Below are 16,000 nucleotides of genomic sequence, written 5' to 3'. Positions count from 1 at the left end.
TTCATTTCAACCATCCACAGATCACAGCTGGGGTCATACACGTCTCCGATTTTTACACTTCATTTGTAGTTTTTTCATTAATAACTAAAAGGAGATATTTTATTTAACCCTTTAAACCCTAACCTAATTTACTCTTTAAACCAGGCCTCGAGGGCCGGTGTCCTGCAGGTTTAGATGTGTCCTTGATCCAACACAGCTGATTTAAATGGCTAAATTAGCTCCTCAACATGTCCTGACGTTCTCCAGAGGCCTGGTAATGAACTAATCATGTGATTCAGGTGTGCTGACCCAGGGTGAGATCTAAAACCTGCAGGACACCGGCTCTCGAGGCCTGGAGTTACCCACCCTTGCTATAAATGCTAACCCATCACCGGTGACGGGTTTAAAGGGTTAAAACAGGCTCGGTTTGGTTTATCTGTTAGAAACATTAAGAGGTTCTTACATGCTGCTTCCTGAGGGCCGACTCCTGCTGTCGGGGAAAACCTGACATGTGGTGTTGTTGTTATTTATGGTGTTACTCATTTATTTTCACACGCACACACACACACACACCCTCTCCATCCTTTGGGTCAGCCACATCGCTCCCCCTGATCATTGTATTTACATGTCCCACCTTCATCTCGGCTCCATGACATTCGGTCCTGTCTGATTTGCTCGTTGTGTCTCTTGTGCGTTTCTCTGTATATGTTGACTTATTTCTTGTTTCTACTCTTTTATTTCTTCTGATCCGTTCGGTCGTCTCTCAGCAGCACTTTGGTCAAACTGGGTTGTTTTTAAATCTGCTTTGTAAATAAATCAGAGTTTGAGTTTAAGCCTCATTTGCCATCGCTGCCACAGAGGACCCCACCCAGAAAACCCCTCTACGCCATCATCACGACTGTGGGAGCAAAGCTTTGATGCGGATCATCCTCCTGTGTGCACGGTCTGAGATACACTCGCGCCTTCAGCTCAGCCACAGGTCACAGCTGCTGCTCACGTGGATCATAGTGAAACGATGCACTGCACATTTACCTGTTCTTACCTGTTTATGTTCCTCTGTACAGGAATAAGATCCTATTTTCTTTAATGACAGGGAATCGTTGCTCTTCTCCTCCACGTGTTTCTTTCTTTCCTCTCAGCTGCATCTTTCCCAAACAGACCAGCGGCCTTTTAATGTGAGCTTCAAAGATCTTGGCTACAGTTCAGCAAAGAAAAGCTGAGGAGAAAAATCTAGATCAGCCAGCCAGAGAGAGGCAGTGAGGGAGGGAAAGGGAGAGGAGCAGAGGAGGGGGCACGAAGGAGGAGGTGGTCAATAAATTTCCACGGGGAGAGCGAAGGACTGATGAGGTGGAGAACGCTCCGTGGCTGTGGGATCCCAGCAGGGCTCGGCTGGGACTGGAAACTGTGTCAAGGACGACTGAGGAAGAGACGGATGAGTCAGGAGCTGCTGCACGCGCACATGCGCACACGGGCCCGGCGTGGAGCCCCATCCCGCGCCGGATCGCACCGAAGTCGATTCCTCGCTGACACACGAGGTCATCAACGGCAGCCTTCTACTGTAGAGACGCGGGTCGCTATAGAAACTACGCGCTCTCCGAAAAACAAAATCTGTACTCGCTCCGCCACAGTTCTTCTAAAATCCGAGCTTGGCACTGACAGCGAACTTCTTGGTCATAGCGGGGAATCACGGCCGGAGCTTCAACCACGCCCACGGTTTATTTAGAAATGAACTTTTTCTCCTTTTTAACATTGTTGGTTCCATCTTTGATTAGCTGATGAGGATTTTCACTCCATATTATTATGAAGAATAACAAGAAGAATATTTTCATTCACTGTTGTTCGTTTCAAGTCAAACAGTAAAAGAAAGAAACTGAAGAAGTATGAACGTGACACACAGACATATGCTCGGCTCAGCTCAGCGACACACCTGAGAGCACCTGCGAGCCGAGGTGCAGGCACAGGAGCACCTCTGTGACAGGGCCAGACTACTTCCTGGTCAGATCTGTAACAACCTGACTGTGTGGGCACTCCGCTGCCTCTGATATGATTATGTGAGCACTTTTTCAATGATGGGAATATCCACGTTTACCTTCAGGAGTGTCGGGTGTGTCTGTGACCACGTCACACTTTTCCGTCACGCAGTAATGCTGGCTGTGAGCCGATCGCGTGAGAAGCTCGCAGTTCTTGTACGTTTGTTTTCGGTTCAGTGTAACTTGGTTTTCACAGATTTTTAATGATTAACTTTCAGTTTTAATCAGAGTGAGATGCTAACGTCACGAGAAGGCTTCACACTGAGAACACGTGAAGCAGAGAGAAGTGAACTTTTCCAGTCTCGTGTTTATTTTGACTTCACCACCAGCAGATGCTTTACATCGCTCACACGGTTTGTTCCGTCCGCCGTGGCTTCCAGTCGCACTGAGCGCGTTACAGGAGTGGGAAGTTTGGATTACGTGGAGTTTTGGGAATATTTGCCAGATTCTTTATTTCCTTCTGTCAAAAATAGACTCGGCGCATATTTTTAGCAGCATGCAGCAAAGAGACGGAGATACTGCTGTTAGCTTTCAGAACGCAGCTGCGGCACGTCTGACGTCTCAGCAGCGGTCGGATCAGCCCGACGGTCAGACTGTCCAGCATCTGACCACCGTGCTGCCCCCGGGGGCAAAGCTCACTGCAAAAATGTGAGCTAGCTGGTTAATAAATTAAACATCAACATCTGAGCTGTGAAACTGAACCAGCTCAGTTTATGGAGCCTGAAGTCACATGGACAGCGTTTCCTGACAGACTTTTTATACACTATTTTATAAAAGTGAAAAAATGAGACTTGACTAGACGTTGAGGAGATAAGCTGCTCCCACAAAGTTTTAAGTCTTAACATTGAGACTTTTGTGCTCCTGTTTCCAACACCAGCGACAGATGTTCCAGCTGAACCGGCACTGCCACACTTTCACAGAAACCACGAGTGTCTGCAGGGCTCCAGCGAACGCAAACTGCTCTCAGATGATGACAGAGAAGTCGCGACGTGTGAGCTGTTCCTTTGAAAGCCTCCTGCTCTTCTTCTTCTGCAGTGCTTTCTCCAGTTTGCCCACTAAATGCATCATTTTAGAGATTCTGCTGCCCGGTTTGTCACAGACACACAAACGATTCATTGATGATTATTTGAATCGTCAACAATCCCGCCCACCAACCAAACACTTATTTCTACTGTAGAGGAACAAAGATCTACTCTGGGTGAATCCACTGCATTCAGCTATAAGCTGGAAAGCAAACAAATGTCTGACAGCGCGCAGATTAAATCGATATCATCTGACCGTAAGCGGGACGCTCAACAACGAGTCTGAAGTGCCGAAATGTTTTCTTAAGAGGAAAAAGGCGAGCTTTATGCAACCAGGCTTAAAATTCCCCACATTCAAGTGTCCTCTTAAAACAGCAACACTTCCCAGACAGAAGATCAAAAAGCCCAAACTCTCCTCTGCAGCGACGGGGTGGGGGTGTCCTACAAAGACGCCTGAACGTCCGAACGCCGCAGGAGACAGCGGCATTATTGACGACGCGAGCTGCGCCGAGACGAACCCGGCTGGCCTCTGCCATCGCCCGGTGCGGTTCGCATCAGTGAAATCATTCAGTCGGCGCTTCCTGTTAAAGATCTGGGTCGCTCGTCACCGCTGGCTCGCAGAGGGAGAGCCTGATGCAAAACAAATGTTTTCATAAAGTCGCTCAGTGTTGAATCAGCATCATTCGCTTCACTGCTTTTTTCTGTCTTTCCCCCTTTTTTCCTCCCCCAGGACCGACTCCAGCCACTCGGCTTTTCTCGCAGCTGCTTCACATTAGGCCTCGATGATTAGCGCTCGACGCTGCCCACGTCTTTAACCCCTGTGACAAACGGTCGGCCTTACTAAGCTCGCCATCAAACGCCGTCGAGCCTGCCGTGTACTCTCCCTCAGCTGCGACGGCAGATAAATCCCACCGCCGCTCGAATGCACGCTGCTAATCGAAAACAGCAAAGAGGATCAAACAAAGGACTTTTGTTAAGGTGCTCACAGAGTTTCCACGGCTCGGTCACAACACGCCATCATTTCTGCCGTTAACGTTAACCAAAGATGCACTTCAACCCAGCAAAAACAGACACCGTCGATACAGGTCAGCGAAGACACGAAAAACACGTTCACTGCAGATCCTGCAATCCTGAGACAACTCAAAATGTCCTGAGCGCAGAAGTTATGGATCAACATCACTTCAGCTTTAAGATGACATTTGAAAACATTTGAACTCCTGTGATCAGAAACAGCAACATCTCTTCTTGGCCTCAAAAAGTTGATTCTGTCGATCTGAAGCGTGGCGTCATCCAGGTGACCAAACACAGTTCAACATAAAGTGCAGCTTTTACTTTGAAGGTGACTACAGTCTCCGTTTCTACGTCGCGACGCACTTTCAGTTACTGCTTAGCGGACAGTTTGTGTTTGCAGGCGAGTCAGCGTTTGCTGGGGCAAAGTAATGCTGGCGAGGGTTTCGGGAAGCGCCATAACCCCCAGCAACCACTCACTGACTGAATGCACGCTTCAGGGGGAGGGGTTTCAGCCTGAGTGGAGTTAAAGTGGCCGAGGGTGGGCGAGGGTGTAGCTCTCATCTCCAACAGGTGTTGGATGACGCTGCGGTCAGGCCAGGTAAGTTCTGCCCTGTCGATCAGGTGCAACCGTCTTCTTATTGACGCTGCTGAATTGCAGCGATGCTCAGCCAGGACGCAGAGCTGAGACGCGGCAGGCGTGTCCGCACGGCACTTTAGCTTCCTGCTCCTGATGCTGAAACAGGAAATGAAAACTGTTTCCACAGTTGGAAGGACACCAGTTGATTAAAATAACCATCTGAGGTGAGATCAAACTAAAACTAAACAGAAAGTCACGTCTGACGATGGGAAACGTGAACACGAGCACGGACAGCGATGCAGTCTCATTGGTGATGAGGAAAATCAATCGTCGTAGTTCCTGGCTGGTGACTTTTCTCCGAGGTTATTACCAAATGCAACTGAGGCACTCCTAAGTGTTAGGTCAATGGTTTTTTTCCCTGGCTGCTCCAGTTTGCATACCGAGGTGCTCCTGGTGCATCGCTGACCCTTTCTGCACGTGACCAGCAGCCGGTCTGTGTGCAAACTGACCGTTTCCATGATGTCCTGGTTCTCTCCCTGTTGTCCAGCTCAGGACGGCTTCATTTGATGAAAATGTTTTCATATCATTTCATTTGTGAATTGAGAAGCACAACGTGAAGCTGTCTGCCTCACACGAGTCAGCTGAAGTCGCACTCTGTGTGGAAACTGCATGCAGCGCGTGGGCTGCATCTCATAAAGGATCTGGCAAGCCGAGCAGCATCAGATAAACACATAAAACGCATGGCTGTGCAAATAAGCACCAGGACAGAAAAGCAGAAATGACACGAGCATTGCAAACTGCAGGTGGGCCCAGTGGGCGTGGCCATCGCCGTGTTATTAGTTTCCTTCTTTCTTTGTGAAACGCAGCCTCTCCAACACAAGGTCACACATAAATAAGCAGTGATCTTATGGGACTGCACCAGTGTTTGTGACATGAATAACTAAACAGAAGACGTTTATAGAATAAGAACAAAGCCATAATCATCAGAAGTGTTTTACCCAGAAGTCTGATGAACGGCAAGAAATCCTCCTAAATCACTTTGCTCTGTTTAAGACGAGCTGAATCAGACTCCACGCTGTGATCGTTTATGTGAGCGCGGCATGAAAATGTGAGCTGCAGGCAGATTTGATGTGGTTAATCTCTGCGAGACAACATTTTCTAGTTAGCCTCCTGCAGGAGCTGTTAGCATGTGACAGAAGGAGAGAGATCCTCGAGTAACTGACATCAGACGAAGACAAGACGGCAACAAAGGAAAGCGGTCGATACTCATCGCTGTTAAAGTGGACCTCCTCTCCTGCTTCATACATGTCTGTGCATCCAATATTTCTGTGAACTTTACAGGGTTGGAGGGAGTGACAGGTGACACTGGGTGAACACATGCTGCCTACTTCGAATCACCTGGATCAAGGATGTCACGCAAACTCCACAAACAGGAAGTTCAATCTTCAGTGAGGTGATGATGCTCGCCGCCATGTTTGTGCCTGCAGTGTTTCCACCTCCGTGCTGCACCACATGTTCACCAGCTTTGCACAAAGACACGGTGGCAGGTAATAATTCTCTCCGGCTCGCGCGACACACAGAGAGCTTCAGCACGTGCAGAACTTCTGTGGCAATCGCTCGTCCTATTAAACTAACACAGAAGTGCATGTGTGCTAATCCACTGCAAACATTTTGAGCCAGCTGAGACACAGAAAGGATCAACTGACCAAACCCCTCTATAAACAACAACCCTGCAGTGAAACCTGACGCTCACCTGGAGAGGAAAGCCTCCCGAGGCTGCCCGAGGACGCGAGGGGAGGGGACGGGGGTTAAAACTGAACTGAGCTGAAGCATGATGGGAGGCCTTCATTTCCTGAGGCTGCTGTTTCCAACAGCTGGCAGGAAATAAGGAGGGAAGGCAGCACAATGCTGCGCACACAGCACAGCAGCTGCCTTTCCTTTATCTTTCTGCTTTCTGTTACTCATTTAAAACAGTCGTGATTTTTTTTTTTTTTGGGGGGGGGGGGGGGGGGGCACACACAGACACACACACAAAGACAAACACAGCGTTTTGTCCTGCAGCCTGTGCAGCGTGCCATCATGTGGTTAACTGGAAAATGATGTTTGCCACATCAAATGCTGCTTTTGTGTATGTTTGTGAGAAAGTCGTGTGCATGTGTGTGGATGTGCATGTGTGTGTGCACGTACGCGTGTGTGTGCACATACGTGCGTGCATGTGCATGTGTACGTGTGTGCACCTGCATGTGTGTGTGTGTGGGGGGGGCGTGCATGTGCGTGCACGTACGTGTGTGTGTGCGCCTGCACGTGTGTGTGTGTGTGTGTGGGGTGTGTGCATGTGCGTGCGTGCACGTACGTGTGTGTGTGTGCATGTGCGTGTGTGTGTGCGCCTGCACGTGTGTGTGTGTGTGTGGGGGGTGTGTGCATGTGCGTGCGTGCACGTATGTGTGTGTGCATGTGCGTGTGTGTGTGCGCCTGCACGTGTGTGTCCTTCTCCAATTACTTGCTCCAGCCGTCAGATAATAATGGGGGTTTAATCAAGGCCAAGCCTGGTGGGGTTTGCACACATTGGTGCGCCGCTGGCAACTTCCTCCCTGCCCGCGGTCCACTAACAGGACAGGAATGATGGCTCCCACATGGCCCGAACACTCACAGAGAGACAGTATGTTTTCATAGCTCTGAGAAGAACAGAAATTGTTTCCACCCTGCCTGCCACCGCTTCAACTTTCTGCTTAGTCATCAGGCTTCTCAGAAGAACGCACCGAGATCCCTGAAGAAACGAGCTGTGTCTGATTTCAGCGTTACTAACATCACGGTTACAAAGAAAACAGACAATCTCTTCCCTCAGGAGGTTGAACACCCAGCAGCTCTCTGCCGCTTTCTCCGAGTGCTGCCCGGGACAGACGAGAAGGCTGGAGGTGTTTCAGAGAGGTGGGGGTCAAAGGGCAAAGAAACATCTTAATCCCGACAGCAAACAACTTTTACACAACTCGAGTTTACAGGACACGTTCAGCTGTTTCACTGTAGCAGCCTCAGAGGGGCTGAATACGAAAGTGTGAAAAAATCTTTTTCACCAGTGTGATCACTGGAAAAATAATCCCCTTTACTGGGATATAACAGGACACTGTGGGTGTTTTTGTTGTGTGCTCAATGTTTCCTTCAAGACTGAAAAACTCGGCGCCGTCAGCAGGAACGAGCTTCCTCCATCTCTATCAAATGTTTCCTTACTTTCAACACAAGGAAAAAAAGAAGCAGAAGAACCTGAAAGAGAGAAACTGGAGAGAATCCACGGGTCGAACAAACGACAGACGCAACAGGTTTGTGCAGAGAAAGCACCGTCATGCAAGAAAAGTATAGAAGTGTGAAGACTACGATCCACGATGACAACCGAGCACTGCAGGGCCAGTGCGACCCAACGCGCTCAGCAATCTGTCGCTCGACAGCGCCGATCCATCGCAGCAAACGCCAAAGTTATTCTAGTCAGAAGTTGCAACATCCATCACTGATGTTTGCCTCCCGCGCCTGCTGCAGCGCTCGAGGCTCTTCAAGCAGCACGACTCACTCACACCAGCGCTTCCTACCCAACGCTCGCAGTCCAATCGACACATCGGAGCGCAACCAGGGCTTCAAGCAACCGCCAACCTAGTGGGTGCCCTGCTCAGTTCAGCCACTTTGGAGGGTTTTTGAGCACAAACTGCTCTTTAAGGTCGTGCCACAGCATCTCAGTCGGCTTCAGGTCAGGACCGGGCCTCTCCGAACTTCATTCTGTTTTCCTTCAGCCGCTCAGACGTGGACCCGCTGGTCTGTGTTGGATCATTAACTCGCTGCAGCACAAATACAGACCACAGCCTGAGACGAGCAGATATCTGTTTTTTAAAAAGAACGAAATCTTCACAATAACAAGAAAACATGAACCTTTGTCAGCCTGTGAAGTCTGCCTGGGAGCTCAGTCTGACGGATCTGCTCTGCAGGCATCCAAATATGATATTAGCAAACGTCTTATCAAATTATTAGACCACAAATATTTTAGAAAGTTTTAAACTAAAATATTGTTTTTTATCCAGGAAATAACCTGAGCCGACTTCTCTGAGACGCCTGAAATTATTCCAGCAGAACATTCAACCAGTAAAACTCATAATCATCACTGCTAATCTAATAATAATAATAATAATAATAATAATAATAATAATAATAATGTGATTTACTGTTTTTAAAGAAAGATAAAAATAAAGATTGACTGTAACCCTCACACTGGGTGGTCTAATAAAGCACAGGGCTCGCTACATTAAGGTAAACGTTTCATCATTTTGTTCACGCAGTGTGTGTCAGTAAAGGTTTAAACCGTTGGACAGACTGATCTGCTGTCACAGCAACAACAAACATCTGTCAGTCCAACTCAGGTTTAACTAATCCAGAGTCTGAAACAGTCCCGGATCATTACGGCCCATCTGTGAGGCGTCAAAGCTGCATGAGGAGACGAGCTGCGACGTCCATTGAAGGGCAGATGGGCTTATTGATAACTTCCTTCGCTGATGCCAACTGATGGCGGCGCGTCGATATCCTAATGCACGCCTGCTTCATTATTCATGACAGCCTCACAAGAGGATTTCACACAGGTCCCACCTGCACCCAGAGCAGCATCCAGCAGCAATAATGTGAGTCAGATCGATGCTGCACCGGGGACCGCACTGAATGCAGCGCACACGCTTAAAGTGCAGCAGACGTCTGCACAGCGGACACAGATTTGAAGATTCAGAGTCACGTGAAAACGTCACGATCCAGCGGCTGGAGATCCTGGTTCAGCAGCAGTGACCTGCACCGATGTTTCTGTGAGTCTGTCTCATCTCTGTGGAGGAACTTTGGTCCTCTCTTCCTCTCAGCGATGCTTCAGCTCGTTCAGGTTTGCAGCACTGGTTCATGCACAGCTCTCTGAAGGCTCAGCCTCTCAGCCTCAACCCAACTGTAACTCTGACACTAAAACCACATTCGGTTCTCAAAAATGCCTTCAAACTTATGGGGACCAGGATTTAGGTCCACACACACACACACACACACACACACACACACACACACACACACACACACACACACACACACACACACACACACACACACACACACACACACACACACACACACACACACACACACACACACACACACACTGCAATAAGGTGACATGATCAGAAAAAGAAATTCAACAGTTTGCACCACAGACCAAAGCTGGACTCACGAATCGCTGTGAGCCTGTCATAAAGCGATCAGATAAATATGCTAAATGCATTTCAACGACATCGTGCATGCAGGAATGCCCCTGGGGAAAAATGCAAATATGTCTTTTTGTGGAGTTTTGTGTATAATCTTGGTGCACAGACACTTTTAATACTCGCCCAGCATTCAGTCACGTGTCAGGACGCAGCGATGCTTTCACATCAGCCACGGTAGAAAAATCTGTGCCAGCAAAAACATTAGTTTATAATAAACATGATTTGTACCTGAAGAATTTGACCCCGAGCCCATCGTCCAGAGAGTCCAAGCTGCTTTTTGGCAACTTGACCAGAAATGACTCATAAAGAGCCCACGCAGCCCCCCCCCAGCATCCACAGTAATGTGTGTCTGAATGTTTAAATGAAAAAGGTCACTGATGAACATGTTTGCAGTACAGACACAAAGCCAGCAGACAGCGGCGTCCACGGAGATCACAGAGGCAGATCGATAACGCACATACAAGCGCGAGCGTCAGACGAGCACGCGTACGGTCATCAGCTGAATCGAAGGAAGGCGGTGCGTGGAAAAAGCAGGAGTTCTCACAGAAACTTGGAGGGGAGCGAGCTTTAAAGCCGTGATGTGGGAATCTGGGTTTGAGTCAGAATTTAGGTCACAAGTTTGAGGAGTGAGGTATGCAGAGGAGAAACACATGTCGGGCTGCGAAGTACTGCAGCGTCCCCGAGTCTCTGCTTCTAAGTGACAAACACACTCCTGCAGCTCCCATTGCTGACAAATGATCCGTGAAGCTATGAGCTGACCAACACTGACAGCTTCACCCACAGACCCTGTTACAGAACCTGCAGTCCTCCTAGTGTCCAGCAGGGGGCGACTCCTCTGCTTGATTGAACAGGAGACTATAAGAAAATGAGCGTCACGCTCAGCTGATCCCTGATTTCAGTCTCGCCATGACTTCGATGGTTTCATCACAGGACGGTCACAGAGCTCCGTTCAAACCTTAAACCTACAGAACGACCTCAGAACTCTGCGTCTGCAAACACGCCGTCTCTTTGTGATAACATGATAATTAATGTACACAGAAATTCACATTTACAGTTTACAGCAGGCGTGCGACTTCACTGCGTTCACACGAGCACTCCGAGCTCGCTCTGACTCCGAGTCAGTGGTGTTTGTTTGGAGACAGGTTGCTTCCCACCACCTCGGCCTCTGGCCAATCAGATGCTCACTGCAACTACTTCAACATCAGCCATTAAAGCGTCTCATGTGGGGGCGCCCACACAGAACAAATGAAAGCTGGATCAGTCAAACCTGAAAGAAGGAGCCTGTCGTGTACTTACCTGCTCTCGCTCGCCTCTACCACAGCTTCTGTGCTTCACAACGATTTCCCTACTATGATCCATGATTGATACAGTGAATAAAATCATCTCTGCACTTTCAGCTCAGTGTTAGAGGCACACGAAGGATTCGAAGCTCTGTGATTGGCTGTTTCTGAATAGCTCTTTGTGAGTCACTGATTCATTTCTATACACACTCTGGTACCTCTGCCCCTTTTTGTTAAATCAAACAGCTTTGTATTGTAACACTTCTGTTCATCATGACTCAGGAGTGATTCAGTCCCTTTCGGTACCACAAACCCAACGACATCAAAGGGAAAACTCGACGACGTCTACCTCAGAGAAAGCCCCAAACGCTCCCGCAGGTCGGCCATTAATCCAACTTTATTAACGAGAACCTCGTGTGTGTCAGACGGCTTAGAGCCCAGGACGTCACCGAACAACAGCTGCAGCGAGGCGACGACAAAAACAAAGAGACAGATTTACCGAGGACATTTCCGGCGGGGACTTCCTGCAGCTCTTCTAGCTCTCTGCCCATCAGCAGGTAGAGGTTTTCCATGGAGCAACGGGACAGGTGAGGAATCTCAGACACGTCGTCCGAAGCGCTGCATCCCTCCGGCAGCTGACAGAGGGGAGACGAGAGCATCGTTACTGAGACTCACAGGGGAGAGAAACTTAGGTTACTCACATGATTCCTGCAAAGCACACAGGAAGCAGTGCATTGAACAGCTTTAGGATTTATAATGTGTTTTACACAAGCTGCAGTTCCACTATGATCCACTAGAGGCTCCAGCAGGGAGCTGTCCCCATAGACTCCCATGTTAAAACTTCACGGTCCTCACGGTGACACAGAGTCGTTCACAGTTTGCTGTTAAGACATTAAAGCTCGAGTCGCTGTTCACTCAATGCTAACCAGATATTCCTCTGTGAGGCTGAAGATAAATGATGAACACATGAGGCCGAGCGGAGGAACCTGCCGTCAGTCACAGGGACGTGGATTCACACTACCTGTCAGCCTGCATCACATCAGCTGTGCTGGGAGGAAGTGTGCGAACACAAAACTGAAGTGAAGGCAGGATCGAAGCAGCTACAGCAGCGGGACGAGACGGTCCAACGTCCCGCGAACACAAGCTGCAGCAGGCGAGCGGGGGGCTTACCGTGCTCAGGCTCTGGGCGGGGTCGTACTTCGGTCCCAGTACGAATACTCTCTGTCCTTTCCTGACCACCCCGCTGTAGACGCGAGCAAACGCCACGAAGGTCTCCTTCGCCTCCTCTTCCTCCTCTGGCTTCGAGTCTTTCAGCGTCAGGTTCTCCATGTTCGCTGAGAGAGAAACGAGATCAGATATTGTACGCTGCAGATTTATGGTGACAGCGTGGCGGACATGTTTTCAGCTTGTGAGTCTGTGTTTGTGTGTCTGCACTGAAACCACTGAAGCACCACTGAGCATCAGCTGTGTTCAGACACATTAATAAAGATGAGCGAGTGAAACGAGTCACTGAGACGAGCTCACCTGTGCAGAGTCCTGCAGGTGACACGCTCTCAGAGTGGGAGGGCTCTCGGTGGCTCTCCGCTGCCATCCTGTCAGCGTGTCGCCGTCTCGCCTGCTCCCTGCGCTCGGCGATCTCCTCCTGAGTCAGAGGCCTGAACACAAGAGTCCATCAGAGCTGGAGACGCTCCACTACGTCACTATATGTTTAAATGTTTCATTTTACTCCACCCCATTGCTGAGTCGCACCTCCGCAGCACAGATCTTTGCACCTTTTTCTAAGCTTTGCATGCAACACTCACGCTCTGCATCAACTCTGGGTTTGTGCTCAAAGACACTTCAGCGCGCAGGCTGGACTCGAACCACCATCCTTGCAAACGGTAAACGATATGCTCTACCTCGCCCGAAACATAAGGAGAAAGCCTTCTGCGTCTGTAAATGATTCATAAATGATGATGATTATTTACTGTGATACATGTGGAATAATCCTGAACCAAGAAAACTGTCTGTCCCCAAATATATGCTTTAAAAATTCCACTGGACGTTTGGACTGATGCGGGACCGTGCAGGGTGAGATCCGGGAACAGGAATCTAAAAGTGTCTTCCTTCTCTCACCCCAACAGGTCACAGCAGATGGCCCCGCCCCTCCCTGAGCCTGGTTCTGCTGGAGGTTTCTTCCTGTTAAAAGGGAGTTTTTCCTTCCCACTGTCGCCAAAGTGCTGCTCATAGGGGGTCATATGATTGTTGTGTTTTTCTCTGTATGTCTTACTGTAGGGTCGACCTTACAGTATGAAGCGCTTTGAGGCGACTGTTGCTGTGATTTGCTGTGTAAATAAAACTGAATTGAATTAAACTGGCATCATCGGAGAAGCTGATGATTCCAACCCATCCTCTCAGATCCCACCACCTAAACTTATGCAAACGACTTCTCTCTTAAGCCGCCGCGGCCTTCGAGTGCTGGATCGTTGCTGAGAGGATCCACAGTTTCCAACCCTGAAGGCAACGAGTCGCTCCTGACGCTCCCGCCTGCACACAACCCACTTCCCAGAACTGAAAATCAAGGTGAAGGATTAGGATCAGGCGTGCTCTGCAGCCGAGCTAGAAGCCGGTCAGAGGTGCAGCAGGAGAGGATCCTGAACAGGTTTTTGATGTTTATGGATCGGTTCTGGGAGCAGGTCTGAGAGGCAGCATCGGGGCTCCTGTCAGCACCTGAAACCTTCTGTTCAGAAACAGACTTCAAATTCCTCCGATAGGAGAGTTTAAGCTGTAAAAACAGAACATAATTATCCCTGCATTAGTTTTCCTGCATGACCCGTGTGTGTGCGTGTGTGTGCACGCTGTGCGGTTGGCGTGTTAGCCCGTGTATGCATGTGCATGCCCTCTTCAAAAAGACCACAGTGACTATAGCAACACAGCTGCTCACAATAGGCCCGAGTGACGGCATGCAGCACAGAGTTCAGCTCCGTGATGACAAACCACTTTAAACAGCCCATAATTTGCCCCTGACAACAGCGGCAGCCCTGCAGACTCACTGAGACTGATTGCACCTCTCTTTAGCATAAATTGGATATAAACGGGGCCGCGGCCCGAATTCAGGATTGTAGCAGGAAACCACAAAAGAGCCGGCCCCACTGGAAGACGGCCCGGCCGTAAGAACAAATGGGCTCAGAGTGACTTTCAGCTTAAAGCCGCACGAGTCAGCTTCGCATTATTTCCCCCGAAAAGGACAAAGCAGCCAACAGATGTTTAAGCGGAGGTTTCCCCTTTAATGCCGCGTTTACATCAAACGCTGAAATAAACACAGCTGTGCACCGCGTTACGGACTTCATCACTTTTCCACAGGAGGTCAAATCAGTCGCTCACTGGTAATAATGGGAACGCCAGGACCGGGGCTCTGGCCCCGCCTGCTGCGGTTATGAAGTAATGGCTTCCAAACACTGAGGCTGGATGATCGCGACCACGAGCAGACCTTTTCCCATTGTGAAGACGGAGGAAAAAAGCGTGCTGGAAAATTAAACAATGTATTGATATTAAATCTGTCTGCAAAGCACACTTCACCACTTTTTACTGCTGAAGGATTTTTATTGGAGATGTCTTCTACTCTGGCTCCAGCGAACGAAAATGAAATCGGTGGTGACTCTGATGATATCTGCTCTGACATTTGCATGAAAGCTGCATAGTGAGTAAGTTAAAGGCTAAATAAAGCTCAGAGCCCGCTGTTTAGCTGGATGGAGGATTTAGACGAGTAAATGGTAAATGGCCTGTATCTGTATGGCGCTTTACTTAGTCCCTAAGAACCCAAAGTGCTTTACACATCCAGTCATCCACCCGTTCACACACAGCTGCCCTGGGACGCACTGACAGAGGCGAGGCTGCCGGACACTGGCGCCACCGGGCCCTCTGACCACCACCAGTAGGCAAGGACACTCAGTAACGATTGCCCAAGGACACAACGACCGAGACTGTCCAAGCCGGGGCTCGAACCGGCAACCTTTCGATTACAAGACGAACTCCCAACTCTTGAGCCACGATCGCCCCAATTGTTAAGATATGTGAAGACCGAGGGCCTCAGCAGACCCCGCTCACTGAGGTTTAAAGAAGCGCCTGGACTGGGACTTGGGTTCGTTTGTTTAGCGGGTTTTATAATCCTCGATGTCAAAGCAAAGCAGTTCACAAAGTCCATATGCAGTTAAATGAATAGATTTGCACTTCTGAGACTTCACAGGCTTCTTTCTGCTGCTCCACAGCAGGAGAGCATCCACCACATGTCCTTAACTACATCCGTGACCCGGCACAGTCCCTGCATGTCAGGGATGTCCAACTCCAGGCCTGGAGGGCCGGTGTCCTGCAGGTTTAGATGTGTCCTTGATCCAACACAGCTGATGTAAATGGCTAAATGACCTCAACATGTCTTGAAGTTCTCCAGACGCCTGGTAATGAACTAATCACGTGATTCAGGTGTGCTGACCCAGGGTGAGATCTACAGCGTTTCCACTGCTACCTGTTGGCCAACGGCACAGTGGCGGTCAGTGCTACCCCGGGCCTCGACCAATCCTAGGCAGAAATCTGATCCGGCACAGATTTTATGCCGACTGCCCCTGCTATGGACTCCACATATATACACTGCAGGGTTTTTCTCAACAGCAACCACGGCGTAGAAAGCTCTTGTGGCAGGAAGTTGTGACAGTAAACTTGAGTTTTCTTTGTCCACAGTTTAAGGAGCCACAAAGCGTGAGCGGTCAGGTCGGATCAGATCACGCGAGTCCAGATATTCTGACCCTGATCAGACCTGCTGCGCAGCACTGTTTGTCTTTTTTAATGAACATGACTTTCAGCC

At 49.2% G+C, this 16,000-nt stretch overlaps 1 protein-coding gene across 1 annotated transcript in view; it reads right to left on the bottom strand.

Moving 5' to 3' along the window:
• efl1 (elongation factor like GTPase 1) overlaps positions 1 to 16,000 on the bottom strand; it is a 74,011-nt gene that overhangs the window by 45,143 nt on the left and 12,868 nt on the right. Inside the window, exons 12-14 of the mRNA XM_085469164.1 lie at positions 12,688 to 12,818; positions 12,334 to 12,497; positions 11,663 to 11,798 (exon numbers count right to left, since the gene is read on the bottom strand). Coding sequence (XP_085325290.1) covers positions 11,663 to 11,798; positions 12,334 to 12,497; positions 12,688 to 12,818 — 431 coding nt within the window. The remainder of the gene's footprint in view (positions 1 to 11,662; positions 11,799 to 12,333; positions 12,498 to 12,687; positions 12,819 to 16,000) is intronic.

Source organism: Copadichromis virginalis, linkage group LG1 (assembly GCF_057382275.1).
Source record: "Copadichromis virginalis isolate Kocher_CV1m ecotype Utaka linkage group LG1, C_Virginalis_male_GT1.1, whole genome shotgun sequence".
Taxonomy (NCBI): domain Eukaryota; kingdom Metazoa; phylum Chordata; class Actinopteri; order Cichliformes; family Cichlidae; genus Copadichromis; species Copadichromis virginalis.
Note: the sequence above shows the minus strand (reverse complement) of the source record. Positions and strands in the feature narration are given on the sequence as shown.